The sequence below is a fragment of the Salvelinus sp. IW2-2015 genome, linkage group LG16 (assembly GCF_002910315.2).
Source record: "Salvelinus sp. IW2-2015 linkage group LG16, ASM291031v2, whole genome shotgun sequence".
In the NCBI taxonomy this organism is placed as follows: Eukaryota; Metazoa; Chordata; class Actinopteri; order Salmoniformes; family Salmonidae; genus Salvelinus; species Salvelinus sp. IW2-2015.
In genome coordinates, this window is record NC_036856.1 from 39862219 (window position 1) to 39876460 (window position 14242).

The following is a 14242-nucleotide window of genomic DNA, read 5'->3' on the forward strand; positions in this document are numbered from 1 at the left end:
GTTCGCATAGTTTTTGTCTATGTGAAAGTGTGCGATGCATCACTGCATTTTTCCCCACATAGCACTGCAAGATTACCTCAAACCGGTGGCAGAGGACGCCTTTTCACACCTCAACAGGAGGAGGCTATTTGCACCATGGTCCGAGCAAACAATGCCATGAGACTCAGAGAAATACAAAGGACCATTATAGAAGACAACGATGTCTTTGAAAACATCCATACGGTTAGCATCTCAACCATCGACAAGGTGCTGCATAGAAACCAGACGAGTATGAAACAGCTGTACCGTGTACCATTCCAAAGGAATGAGGACAGAGTTAAGGAGCTACGGTACCAGTATGTACAGGTAAAACAAATATCTATCTAACTACTTTACAGCAACATTTTATAGTGATACATAGTACAGTAAGCATAAACTGCACACATTTCCATTGCTGTGGAAGGAAAATGCAATATATGTACATTTTATGTCACTCTTCCTTACCAAAACAAATTCAACTGTGTGTTCTGGGATATAGCGTATAATGGAGTTGGAATCAAGTGAACCCTCTCACAACTTTGTATACGTGGATGAGGCTGACTTCAACCTGACCAAATGCAGAAGGCGGGGTCGGAATATCATCGGTCACAGAGCTACTGTGGATTTGCCAGGCCAACGGGGAGGAAATATCAGCATGTGTGCTGCTATTTCGGAGTATGGTGTCCTAACCCATATCCCCCTTATAGGGCCATACAACACCCAGCATCTACTCAACTTTTTAGAGACTCTCTACAGGGCTCTCATCCCTGATGATGAGAGGGGTCTGTTTAGAGAGGATTTGCCAAAGTATGTGGTCATTTGTGATAATGTGAGTTTCCATCGATCAAACATCATAAGGCAATGGTTTGTGACCCACCCGAGGATGCTCATAGAATTCCTCCCACCTTATTCACCATTCCTTAACCCAATTGAGGAGTTCTTTTCAGCATGGAGGTGGAAAGTGTACGATCGTCAGCCACACACACACAGATGACCCTGCTGGCTGCAATGGATGCAGCATGTGAGGACATCACAGTAGACGCCTGCAGAGGATGGATAAGGCATTCCAAAAGATTCTTTCCACGTTGCATTGGAAGGGAAAATATCCGGTGTGATGTGGATGAGAATATGTGGGCCGACAGACAGGAACGTCTGGATGTGTAGAGACAGCACAACAGTGCTGCGGGCAAAGTTGTGCCTTAGGGGTGGTTTCCTGTGTTTCTTTCTAATTTAGTTTTTTTTCCTTTGTGCCCCTTGGGTTGTCCAGTCTCTTTCAATCAATAACCCACATACAGTAATATGTAAATAGTACTGTTGAAATTGATATATGCCATAGAAGTGCAGCCTTGTGCATTTTCAATACAGTAACTGTCATCCAAACTGTAGCCTAAGTTTACATCAGGTAATACTGTCAAAGTACACAGTTACATTGACAACATGCCTAAACATTTTGACGACCTTGTTCGTGAACAATGACTCAATGACTTAYCATTCTGATGACACTGACGTGATCATTGGCATGAATATTTACTTTTGAGAGATGTACTAAGGATTTTTAGTGACTGACTAGCTTTAGAAACATATCTATTGTATATTGCAGTTGGTACAAATTGTTCTGAGAAATGCACTTATTATTTTGCACATGTTAGGGATGATGTGAAAAATGCACCAAAGCGACTGAGAAAAACTGTATTGGTGCCACAGTTGCCTACCATGGTGGGGGTCTTGGCAGTGGTCCTTGCAGGGTTTCATGTACGCTCTGCACCCCAGACTCCCCCTTCAGTCTCAGGATACAGCTGCATACCTGCACTGACGCAGTGGACGGCCTCTCCCCCAGCTTGCCCCCTGCCTACAAGACAACACAGAGACAGAGAGACAGAAGAGACAGAGAGACAGAGAGACAGAGAGACGGAGAGAGAGAAGAGAGGAGAGAGAGAGAGAGAAGAGAGAGAGAGAGAGAGAGAGAGAGAGAGAGAGAGAGAGAGAGAGAGGAGAGAGAGAAGAGAGAGAGAGAGAGAGAGAGAGAGAGAGAGAGAAGGTCTAGGGCTCTGTTCACAAACACAACACACCCCACAGAGCCCAAGGAACAACAGCACAATTAGACCCAACCAAATCATGAGAAAACAAAAAGATAATTACTTTGACACATTGGAAAGAATTAAAAACAAAAAACAGAGCAAACTAGAATGCTATTTGGCCCTAAACAGAGAGTACACGTGGCAGAATACCTGACCACTGTGACTGACCCAAACTTAAGGAAAGTTTGACTATGTACAGACTCAGTGAGCATAGCCTTGCTATTGAGAAAGGCCGCCGTAGGCAGACATGGCTCTCAAGAGAAGCCAGGCTATGTGCAACTGCCCACAAAAATGAGGTGGAAACTGAGCTGCACTTCCTAACCTCCTGCCCAATGTATGACCATATTAGAGAGACATATTTCCTCAGATTACACAGATCCACAAAGAATTCGAAAACAAATCCAATTTTGATAAACTCCCATATCTACTGGGTGAAATTCCACAGTGTGCCATCACAGCAGCAAGATTTGTGACCTGTTGCCACAAGAAAAGGGCAACCAGTGAAGAACAAACACCACTGTAAATACAACCCATATTTATGTTTATTTATTTTAACTTGTGTGCTTTAACATTTGTACATTGTTACAAACACTGCATATATATAATATGACATTTGTAATGTCTTTATTGTTTTGAAACTTCTGTATGTGTAATGTTTTACTGTTAATTTGTATTGTTTATTTCACTTTTGTATATTATCTACCTCACTTGCTTTGGCAATGTTAACACATGTTTCCATGCCAATAAAGCCCCTTGAATTGAATTGAATTGATTGAATTGAGAGAGAGAGAGAGAGAGAGAGAGAGAGAGAGAGAGAGAGAGAGAGAGAGAGAGAGAAGAGAGAGAGAGAGAGAGAGAGAGAGAGAGAGAGAGAGAGAGAGAGAGAGAGGAGACGAGAGAGAGAGAGAGGAGAGGAGAAGAGAAGAGAGAGAGGAAGAGAGAGAGAGAGAGAGGAGAGAGAGAGAAGAGAGAGAGAAGAGAGAGAGAGAGAGAGAGAGAGGGAGAGAGAGAGAGAGGGAAGGAGAGAAGAGAGAGAGAGAGGAGAGGAGAGAGAGAGAAGAGAGAGAGAGAGAGAGAGAGAGAGAGAGAGAGAGGAGAGAGAGAGAGAGAGAGAGAGAGAGAGAAGAGAGAGAGAGAGAGGAGGAGGAGAGAGAGAGAGAGAGAGAGAGAGAGAGAGAGAGAGAGAGAGAAGAGAGAGAGAGAGAGAGAGAGAGAGAGTCACCAGGACCACAAATTCCATCTAGACACCGTTGCCCTAGAGCACACAAAAACTATACATACCTCGGCCTAAACATCAGCACACAGGTAACTTCCACAAAGCTGTGAACGATCTGAGAGACAAGGCAAGAAGGGCCTTCTTGCCATCAAAAGGAACATAAATTTCAACATACCAATTAGGATCTGGCTAAAATACTTGAATCAGTCATAGAGCCCATTGCCCTTTATGGTTGTGAGGTCTGGGGTCCGCTCACCAACCAGATTTCACAAAATGGGACAAACCAAAATTGAGACTCTGCATGCAGAATTCTGCAAAAATATCCTCCGTGTCAACCGTAGACACCAAAATAATGCATGCAGAGCAGAATTAGGCCGATACCCCACTAATTATCAAAATCCAGAAAAAGAGCCGTTAAATTCTACAACCACCTAAAAGGAAGCGATTCCCAACCTTCCATAACAAAGCCATCACCTACAGAGAGATGACCTGGAGAAGAGTCCCCTAAGGCAAGCTGGTCCTAGGCTCTGTTCACAACACAAATAACACCCACAGCAGAGCCAGGACAAAGCACAATTAGACCAACCAAATCATGAGAAAACAAAAAGATAATCTTACTTGACACATTGGAAAGAATTACAAAAAAAAACAGAGCAACTAGAATGCATTTGGCCCTAAACAGAGAGTACACAGTGGCAGAATACCTGACCACTGTGACTGACCCAACTTAGGAAAGCTTTGACTATGTATGCAGACTCAGTGAGCATAGCCTTGCTATTGAGAAAGGCCGCCGTAGGCAGACATGGCTCTCAAGAGAAGACAGGCTATGTGCACACTGCCCACAAAATGAGGTGGAAACTGAGCTGCACTTCCTAACCTCTCTGCCCAATGTATGACCATATTAGAGAGACATATTCCCTCAGATTACACAGATCCACAAAGAATTTGAAAACAAATCCAATTTTATAAACTCCCATATCTACTGGAGAAATTCCACAGTGTGCCATCACAGCAGCAAGATTTGTGACCTGTTGCCACAAGAAAGGGCAACCAGTGAAGAACAACACCATTGTAAATACAACCCCATATTTATGCTTATTTATTTTAACTTGTGTGCTTTAACTATTTGTACATTGTTACAACACTGTATATATATAATATAACATTTGTAATGTCTTTATTGTTTTGAAACTTCTGTATGTGTAATTTTACTGTTTTTAATTTGGGGTATTGAGGGGTTGTATTTATGGTTCAAACAGCTTTTTTTTTTTTTTTTTTTTTTTTTTTTTTTTGTTTTTTTTTTTTTTTTTGTTTTTTGGTTGTATAATATCCCTCCCCCTTCCCTCTCTCGATCTCTATTCTCGTTCTAAAAAAATCTAATAATAAAATACGTATCTTCCGTTACATCTCGCCTTCCCTTAATGTAAAATCTGTCACTTGTTGCTTGGTGCAAAACGTTAACACAATCACTAGCATTGGACATGTTCCCGCATAGCAGCCAAATAAGCCCCTTGAATTGAATTGAATTGAATTGAAATGTGAGAGAGAGAGAGAGAGAGAGAGAGGAGCAGAGAGAGAGAGAGAGAGAGAGAGAGAGAGAGAGAGAGAGAGAGAGAGAGAGGAGATTGCAACGAGGGTTCATCTGAACCTCTATATGGAGCAGATTTGAGCCCGTTACACTGATCCATAACAAGTACAACAATCCGATTTTTGCAGTCATTCTTTTCCCTTCTCAATATTCATATTCCCACTTACCGTTGGGATGAAGATCTGACCTTGAATCTTTATTCTTTGTGAATTGTTCCTCTAAAGAACATACAGGACATAAACAGTTGTCATTCACAAGGATCGTCAACAACGACATTGCAATATTCAGTTGCACACCACACCAAACTTGCCTTAGTTGTGGGGTTCAAATTTGTCTTAGCTGGTAGCTTTTTGTTGTTGAGGAGGCAAACACTGGTCTCAGTCTTCTTTGCCCACCTCATCATCCCATCCTAACATGGATAAGATGTATTGTCACTTTGTCAGTAGAAGTAGTGGTGGAAGAAGCCTTGTCTGATGGAAGACTGAATGTGTAATAAACATGTAACAATAATAATCATTAAACTAGGCCTCTGTCCAAAATGGCACCACATTCCCTATATAGTGCACTACTTTTGACTGGGGCCCTAGGTTACCTTCATGGCCTGCATCAGACCGTGGCGGGTCTTGTCCTTGATAGGGAACATCAGGTCGATGTCCATGGGGCAGACAGCAACAGGCCAGAATGCTGTCATCCACTGCAGGTAACTCCATGTTGCAGATTTAGAAGATTTCTGTAAGACATGACGTGCAGTAAGTCAACGTTTATCAACACTAACCAGGAACGAGAGTTCAGCCTTTCCTCTCCTTCTCTCCCAGTACCCCCCTCACGCTGCTACTCGCTGTTTATTATCTATGCATAGTCCCTTTACCCCTACCTACATGTACAAATTACCTCGACTAACCTGACCGGTATCCCCTGTATATAGCCTCGTTATTGTTATGTCATTTTATTGTGATACTGTTTTATTTTATTTTTTACTTTATTTATTTATTTATTAAGTAAATATTTTCTTGAACTGCATTGTTGGTTAAGGGCTTGTAAGTAAGCATTTCCCTGTAAGGTCTACACCTGTTGTATTCGGCACATGTGACAAATACAATTTGATTTGCAGTGTATTGCGGTGTTAGAAGATAATACACAGGCAAATGAATGAATGAGTAAAATGTTGAAAATCTCAACTCTGTACTCACACTAGGTTCTTTAATGTTCATAATCCAGCAAGTCACTCTGTGATGAAATTGTTAAGAAAGAGTGTGTTCTCTTTAGTCTTTGTGTTATGTGCATGTGTGTCAGTGTGTGTGTGTCTGCGTGTGTGTGTCTGCGCGTGTGTGTCTGCGTGTGTGGATGTGTGTGTGTGTGTCTGCGCGTGTGTGTGTGTGTTCTGTGGAGTGTGTGTGTGTGCTCTGTGTTGTGTCTGCTGTCTGCATCTGTGTGTGTGTCTGCGTCTGTGGTGTGTGTCTGCTTGTGTGGATGTGTGTGTGTGTGTCTGCGTGTGTGGATGTGTGTGTGTGTCTGCATGTGTGGATGTGTGTGTGTGTCTGCGTGTGTGGATGTGTGTGTGTGTCATCAGCAGTGGAGACTGAGTAAGAGGATACTTGTTGGTGTTGGAGCAGATATGAAGCATCACTCTGTCATTGGTGTCCTCCTCTGAGAAACCCCAAAGCCTGTCCTCGGATACACGATTTTCCACAGCAACCATAGTCTAACAGAGAAAATGCAGACAGAATACAGACAAATGGATAAATCATCAGATAGACAATCAAACCAAAAACATCTAAAGAAAGAAAATTAAGAAAAACAAAATAAGAAGAACAAAGAAGAAATTCCTGCCTCACCCGCCTCATTTTCATATGGCTCTCTTTGGTCTGATGGGACGGGGAGACCACAAACATGCCCATCACAGACAGTCCTCCAGGAACCATGCGGTTCAGCTTTAACAAAGGGAAAAATGCAGGAGTCATTAACCAAACCATAGACACTTGAATATCATAACACTATAACATCACAGTACAACAGAAGATCGTTTCAGAATAAACAATCCTCCATATTTCTCAGGCATGTTCTCCAATAAATCTCACATGTTCTGCGTGATCTAGGATGTAGTCTTTGTCATCCTCATTCATCAGGCCACCAGGATTGTCCTCCTTTAGTGGGGTCATCGCTGCATGCACCACAAACTCCCCCTGTAGCAAAACAAATGTTGAACAAATAAAATGATATTGCATTGGATAGCCTAACATTAGAAAGACGGACCACGTCCCCTTACGTACAGTAGGCCTAAATGTCTCACCTGTCCAACTAAAAGTCCAATGATGTAAGATGTGCTTGCTTTCAGGTCAGCAAAGTATTTATCCACTGCAGCATCAGCAATGATTCCTTTTCCCATTCCTAATCTGCAATTACAAATGAAGATCAATGAGAACTTTACGGTATAGGACTTTAGGTAGGCATTGTCAGTGTATTAGAAGAATGCAAGATTATATCATCAAAGAAACCTACGGGGATTTTGTTTCAATTTCAGACGTTTGGGATTTTGCTATCGTCCAGTAAACACCACTTGACGTCTCTTTTCCACTTCGCTGAGTTTCCACCACCTCATCTCCTCAACGGGTGATTCGAGAACATGTATGCAGTCATAATGCAGCAATGCATTGTGACAGAGGGAAGTTCTAGCATGTCCTTTTTTTAGAACGTTATTCATCGTAATTTATCAAAGCACAGTAGTCTATGCAGTGAATTTATAAACGCCTATTGACCATGTTCAATCAGACAAAACATGACCTTCATACAAAAAAATCCCCACTTCGTCTGCTTCTCGCTGTATTTTCGAGCTGACAGATTTTGGGGCGGAGTCATGCCTCTCGCTTCGTCTCTTCCTCGCTCAGTGCGCGTTTCCCCAAAAGCATTTTAGGCTAAATTCATCGTCGTTTAATTAAATCTCCGAGCTGTTTCCCAAAACCATCATTATTAACGTTGCACTTGAAAACGGTCGTAGTCTATATGCTTGCCTCAGACCACTCGTAGAATAAATAATTGCGTCGTTAAATGCTTTTTTGACCATCCGCTTCACTTTATATACAGGTTTCAGCTAAACATAGAATCAAATAGTTTATCCGTCTCTCTTTGGCCGCCGATAATTTCAGAACAAAGTTGACTCCAAATAGCCTACAAAGTTGCCAATGTCTTTACAGTTGATAGAAACAAGTGATGTATAACATTATGCTTTAAATGAAAAACTAGATGACTGCATTAATTCAATCATATTGAAATACATTTCATGTTAATCAATTTAGTTCTATTTTGCTACTTATAGGCAACTGTCTGTAATTTGTCTCCATATATTTCATGATGTGTAGACTAACATGTGCGCAATGATGTGCCAAATCGGTGATTTAGTGTATTTTGGGGGGGTAAGCATAAGATTGGTCAATATTTGCAGCCGTATGTGGTAATAGGAGTTGATAACTCGTCAGTAGGCAATTGTGAAATAATTCTACTGATTCTAATGGAGAAAGCTGATCCGAGAGCAGCACTCCCTTGCTTTCCAGAATATTAGTATGGACACATGATCCGATGACCATTCATATCTGACTGGTGTTTTGGACACTGGAGAGTGGGGTAAGTTGAGCCAATTTTTTACATTCAACATCACTCCTTCAAGGGAAATATAGTATTCTGTCTAACGAAGATATCTAGATATATTTCAGGATGATGTGTATCCCTGGAATTAATCCAAATTCATGTAAACACAACAGTTTTGAAAACATGTGGTCTCTTGAAAACAGGTATGGGGTAAGTTGAGGGGCAGGACAGGGTAAGTTGAGGCGCAATGCAGGGTAGATTGAGGCGCAGGACAGGGTAAGTTGAGGCGCAGGGCAGGGTGAGTTGAGGTGCAGGGCAGGGTGGGTTGAGGCGCAGGGCAGGGTGAGTTGAGGCGCAGGGCAGGGTAGGTTGAGGCGCAGGACAGGGTAAGTTGAGGCGCAGGCAGGGTAGGTTGAGGCGCAGGGCAGGTGAGTTGAGGCGCAGGGCAGGGTGAGTTGAGGTGCAGGGCAGGGTGGGTTGAGGCGCAGGGCAGGTGAGTTGAGGCGCAGGGCAGGGGTGAGTTGAGGCGCAGGGCAGGGTAGGTTGAGGCGCAGGGCAGGGTAGGTTGAGGCGCAGGGTAGATGGGCAAAAGAACACAGACACTGGACAAAGGAACTCTGCCTAGAAGGCCAGCATCCAGGAATCGCCTCTTCACTGTTGACGTTGAGACTGGTGTGTTTTTAGCAAAGAAAGATTGCTAAAAAATCTCTGGTGACATTTCGAGAGCTTGGGACTGTTAAGTTCTATTTGCAAAAAGTGGATTCTGAGATAATTGCCATTTAAAGTTTCTGAACCATCATTGGTTTGAATGGTGTCAGTAATTGTCACGGCCATCGTAGGGAGGAGACCAAGGCGCAGCGTGATAAGCGTACATTCTTCTTTATTTAAAGAACGAACACTGAACAAAACGAACAAAATAACAAAACGAACCGTGAAGCTAATATGGATAGTGCAGACAGGCAATTAAACATAGAATAAGAACCCACAAAACCAAAAGGGAACATGGCAACCTAAATATGATCCCCAATCAGAGACAACGGTAAACAGCTGCCTCTGATTGGGAACCAATTCAGGCCACCATAGACATACATATGCCTAGACTTACCAACCCCCCTGGACATACAAAAAACCCTAGACAATACAAAACAAGCATACCCACCCTCGTCACACCCTGACCTAACCAAAATAATAAAGAAAACATAGATAACTAAGGTCAGGGCGTGACAGTATTTAAAAAAAATCTTGTATTCTTTTCTCTTAGTCTGTCATGTACAATCGCTCTAATCATGCTACTGATATGTTCTTGCATCATTCAGGATTGAAATAATAGTATCTTGGGACTATAACGCAGATGGAATGTTATAGTCCCAAGCTCTCCATTTGCTTGTTTCTTGAGATTTATGGTAGTGTGTACATTTTTAATAGTCTCTTGTCAAATAGCAATTATCCGAGGTCCCTCTTTGTGGCACCTGACCACACGACTGAACAGTGCGACAAAACCAGGGCCTGTAGGACCTGCCTTGTTGATAGTGCTGTTAAGAAGGCAGAGTAGCACTTTATTATGGACACACTTTATTATGGACATTATGGACATCTTCCCATCTCATCTACTGTTGTATCATAATGTGATATTTCAGTTTTTTATTTTTAATACATTTGCAAAAATGTCTAAAAACATGTTTTTGTTCTGTCATTGTGGGTTATTGTATGTAGATTGATGAGGGAATAAAACAGTTTAATCGGTTTTAGAATAAGGCTGTAACGTAACAAAATGTGTAAAAAGTCAAGGGGTCTGAATACTTTCTGAATGCACTTTATATGCATGTTCTTGTCAAAAAGATTAAATGCATTTTTAATAGTCTCTTCTCCCGCCTCCCTCATCAAACATACATTTGGCAATTGTGTGTTGTATTTCTCCTCTTTTTAATTGCAGCTTGCTTTCTTGCACACTGGACCATGCAGGAGCTTTGCCTCTGATGCTGTGGCTGCATGTCTACCAACGGGATGAAGAGAGGCAGCAGGGAACATGCTGTCAACTATATGAGGTGGGACTACAGGGCCACGTTGCGTAGCCAAATGTTGTCAAATGTCATCCCGGTTGCGTCTTCTTGGTTCCTAGTGAATGTACACCCCCAGGATATTACTCTGGGTCCTGTATTATTAGTTCAACTCTGATATTCAACCACATGAGGGCATACCATACCTGCCCATAACAATAATAAAACATCCGCAACACTGCCCTGTTCATTTAGTAGTTGCCCCCAGTCCAGAGATTGTCATGATGAGGAGTTATTGATCAATAGAGGTCATTGATCAAACTATTGATTAACATTGCATGTGCAGTGTTATGGCCATAACTCTACAGAAATTATTCTACGATAACATAAACCATGTTTTTTTAAACTGCTAGTCCAATTATTTATCAACTGAGAAAACAGCTTCAGTATTATTTATGAGAATGGTATCATAGAATATGATGTCACCTCAAGGTCACAGGTCATGAAAGGTGCCTAATGAATCAAGTGTCCATAGTAATATTCATTGTGGCAATTTGGGAGTCCCTCTGGCTAAAATTACTTTGTAGAGAAAAAACAAACCATCAGGAAACTTAGGGGCATACCTTGCCAACCATAATCAGGGGCATAACTTGCCAACCATAATGCACAAGGGCTAGGTTCTTTCCCAGCCTCTGAGTAAAGGGAGAGAACATTTCATTATTTAGTCATTATTTGAAAGATTAACACACACAATTCATCCTCATTGATAACCTTAAAGAAAGAGACCAATAGGAAAGTCTCTTTCGCTCTATGTCTTGTTTCTGAGGCATCTATCAACCTGGATGTACTTCTGTCCTTAAGCTGTTCGTGTCTATTAATGTTCTGTATTATGTCATGTTTCATGTTTTGTGTGGACCGCAGGAAGAGTAGCTGCTTCTTTCGCAACAACTAATGCGGATCGTAATAAAATACCCCCAAAAATACCAATACAACTTAGCTTCTCTATCTCTCTCTTCCTTCGTCCCCCTTTCTCTCTTCTTCCATCCCCCTTCTCTCACGCTCTCTCTCTCTCTCTCTCTCTCTCCTGCTCGGAATCCCTCTCTCCAATCGTATGAGTGACTGTAATTGGTACTGTGTCTTTTTTAAATGGTGAGGTAACAACAGAAGTTGTCATGGTCTTCACTGATCAAAACTATGCTCTCCCTCCTCAATGTTGGTTTGGCTGCTGAGTGCTGGAGAGATTCTGTTATGTGGGCTGTTGGCGATGTGCATAATCATTCATTATTAGCGATGTCTTCGATAAGCTAACACCAAAATCCATAGCTCTTACCACGCAGATAAGCCAAGCACGCGTCACTGTGATCTACTTTGTCTTTTTTACCCATACTCTTTCAGTCATACGTCAGGCTAGGCGTGGGTGTTGTATTTTGTTTTTTACTCTGGGGGACTGAGCCATTTGTTGACTGTTGTTTCCCAGAACAGACCTTAAGGCAGAGGAGGAACCTAGTGCAAATCAACAGATATTATAGGGGCAATATATTTCTCTGCAGAATTTATGAGACCATCAAAATTAATCATTGCCACTGACAGCTAGATTGCCTAACTCATCCAGAAACCCCGGAAATGTTATCCCCACTCTCCCTCAAGTGTTTAGGCGTGAGCTGCAAACGTACTTTGCCCACGCCTGGGCCTCGCCGTTCGGTGGCATGGCAATAAGCTATGTTGATTTAATATCCGTTTGCTGCATGCATTTGACTAGGCCGTGTCATCAGCTCACAAGGTGCTGCAGCACAGGATGCCCTCATTAATCACCCCTCCCCCCTGGTGGACAGTCATGGTCCTCTCTCTCAGGCTCAGCACCTGATCAAGGCCATGCTACTGCATCATTACTATAGCTACCGAGAGATAGTAGAGGCTACCTCATAGGGTGCACCTCTGCTCCAAGGGACGAATTTTCAATCCGAATTTTCAATCCTTTTTAGTCCAAGAGTAGTCTCACTCTTGGTCTGGGAAACTGGTCTCTATGGTGAAGTTGTCACTGTGTTTTCCTGTTATTAAACTGGTTTGACCTAAGAGGGCAGCAAGGCAATGAAGTGGAAACAAGAAGGATTTGCTTTCACCTCTCCTGTCCTTTCAGAGCAGTGCAGACGGAGAGGAGGAGACAAGGCGACACCAGCAATGAAATACAACCTTCAACATCCCCCTATAAAATGCCTTCCCTCCTGTCTTCATCATGTTTGCTTGAGGGAGTAGGCTACGTGTGATCATGGGACAGGGTGGGCAGTGTTGACATTCTAGGAATGAGATACGGGGGGTGGGATTTGAAAAATAAGTTCTGGCATCTGAAATTAAACTGTTAGATTCCCCTTCTCCTACTCTTTTGACATCTCTGTTAAAAGGTTGGACAGGACTCATTTTTACTGTGATGGGCGATGCTATCAATGGTGACTTTTGTTTTAAAGGAAGGTTACTGGAATGTGCCACGTTAGTTTTCTCCTGACGGCTGTCAGTGCTTATTGCTGTTTTTGGGGTGAGTGGCGCAGTTGACACACATTGGATTGGTACGATGTTGGGTCAGTGTTTAAAATCCTTAAGTTTACGCCTTCCAATCATTGACAGTGTGGGGGTTCAGACTGAGAGGAGGGATGGGGGGGTGGTATCTTGTCTGGTGTGGGGCCCGGGTGGGGGTGTCTCCTTGTTATTCAAGATGGACGATGGGCGGTGTGTGCATATGTGTGTGTGTGTGTGTGTGTGTGCATGTGTTTGTGTGTGTGTGCGTCACTAGCAGAAAGGGCGGACAGACACCGGGTTGTTTGGGCGGTTTGAGGTCTCTGAAGATATTTCACAGATCCTTGAGCAAAGTAATCCACAAGCCCTTGATACAAGTTGTCAAACAGAACGCACTGTTGGAAGATGCTGAGTGGACTAGTTTACCGCCGCTGAGCTGTGTCATAGTTACAATTGGACATGCTCCTGCTTTTGTTCCGAAATGATAGGTTATTTTCACAAGGTCAAAACAGGCCATTTTTATTGATGGATGAATCGATCCCCACCTCACTCTATTAGCTGTTCAGGTGTACGTCTTGTTTTTATTGATGATGCTTAGTATTGATGTGATAGGCTACATGTCCTCTTCTATTGGGCCAAACTGGTCCAATCTGTGATCAACCACTAATGTTTTCATTATGTGTTGGACATAATGCCATACATTTTTCAGGATAAAACACCACACTTCTCTGCCGTTACCAGCTCATCACTTCAGTAGCAACTAACCTACATGATTCATTTTTTATTCAATTCAGTGTCATACACCAATTTCTTGAAGTAGACTATATATACAAAAGTATGTGGACATCCTTTGAAATTAGTGGATTGGCTGCCCCAGTCAACTGTAAGTGCTGTTTTTGTGAAGTGAAAACGTCTAGGAGCAACAACGGCTCAGCCGTGAAGTGGTAGGCCACACAAGTTCACAGGACAGGACCACCGAGTGCTGAACAGGACCACCGAGTGCTGAAGTGCGTAGCGCGTAAAAATCACCTGTCCTCGGTTGCAACACTCACTACCGAGTTCCAAACTGCCTCTGGAAGCAACGTCATCGGGAGCTTCCATGAACCATGATATCGGTTTCCATGKCCGAGCAGCCGCACTCAAGCCTAAGATCACCATGTGCAATGCCAAGCGTTGGCTGGAGTGGTATAAAGCTCGCCACCAATGGACTCTGGAGTAGTGGAAACGCATTCTCTGGAGTGATGAATCACGCTTC

The 14242-nt window shown here is 42.7% G+C and overlaps 1 protein-coding gene across 1 annotated transcript; it reads right to left on the reverse strand.

The window, feature by feature from the left end:
• Positions 1 to 5114: 5114 nt before the first annotated feature.
• LOC111975503 (protein odr-4 homolog) lies at positions 5115 to 7287 on the reverse strand. Its single transcript, XM_070447684.1, has 7 exons — positions 7191 to 7287; positions 6979 to 7083; positions 6736 to 6831; positions 6496 to 6602; positions 6091 to 6127; positions 5493 to 5630; positions 5115 to 5309 (listed from the first exon to the last, which is right to left on the reverse strand). The coding sequence occupies exons 1-7, from the start codon at positions 7284 to 7286 to the stop codon at positions 5148 to 5150; spliced, it is 741 nt and encodes a 246-aa protein (XP_070303785.1). The 5' UTR covers position 7287; the 3' UTR covers positions 5115 to 5147.
• Positions 7288 to 14242: the final 6955 nt, after the last annotated feature.

Bases quoted from the DNA above. Each gene is read 5' to 3' on its own strand.
- LOC111975503 (XM_070447684.1), bottom strand. From the start codon at position 7,286: ATGGGAAAAGGAATCATTGCTGATGCTGCAGTGGATAAATACTTTGCT. The intron at 6,128-6,495 runs GTATCCTCTTAC...ATTTCATCACAG, and splicing joins ATCTGCTCCAACACCAACAA to AGTGACTTGCTGGATTATGA. The intron at 5,310-5,492 runs GTAACCTAGGGC...TATCCATGTTAG, and splicing joins GTCTGATGCAGGCCATGAAG to GATGGGATGATGAGGTGGGC.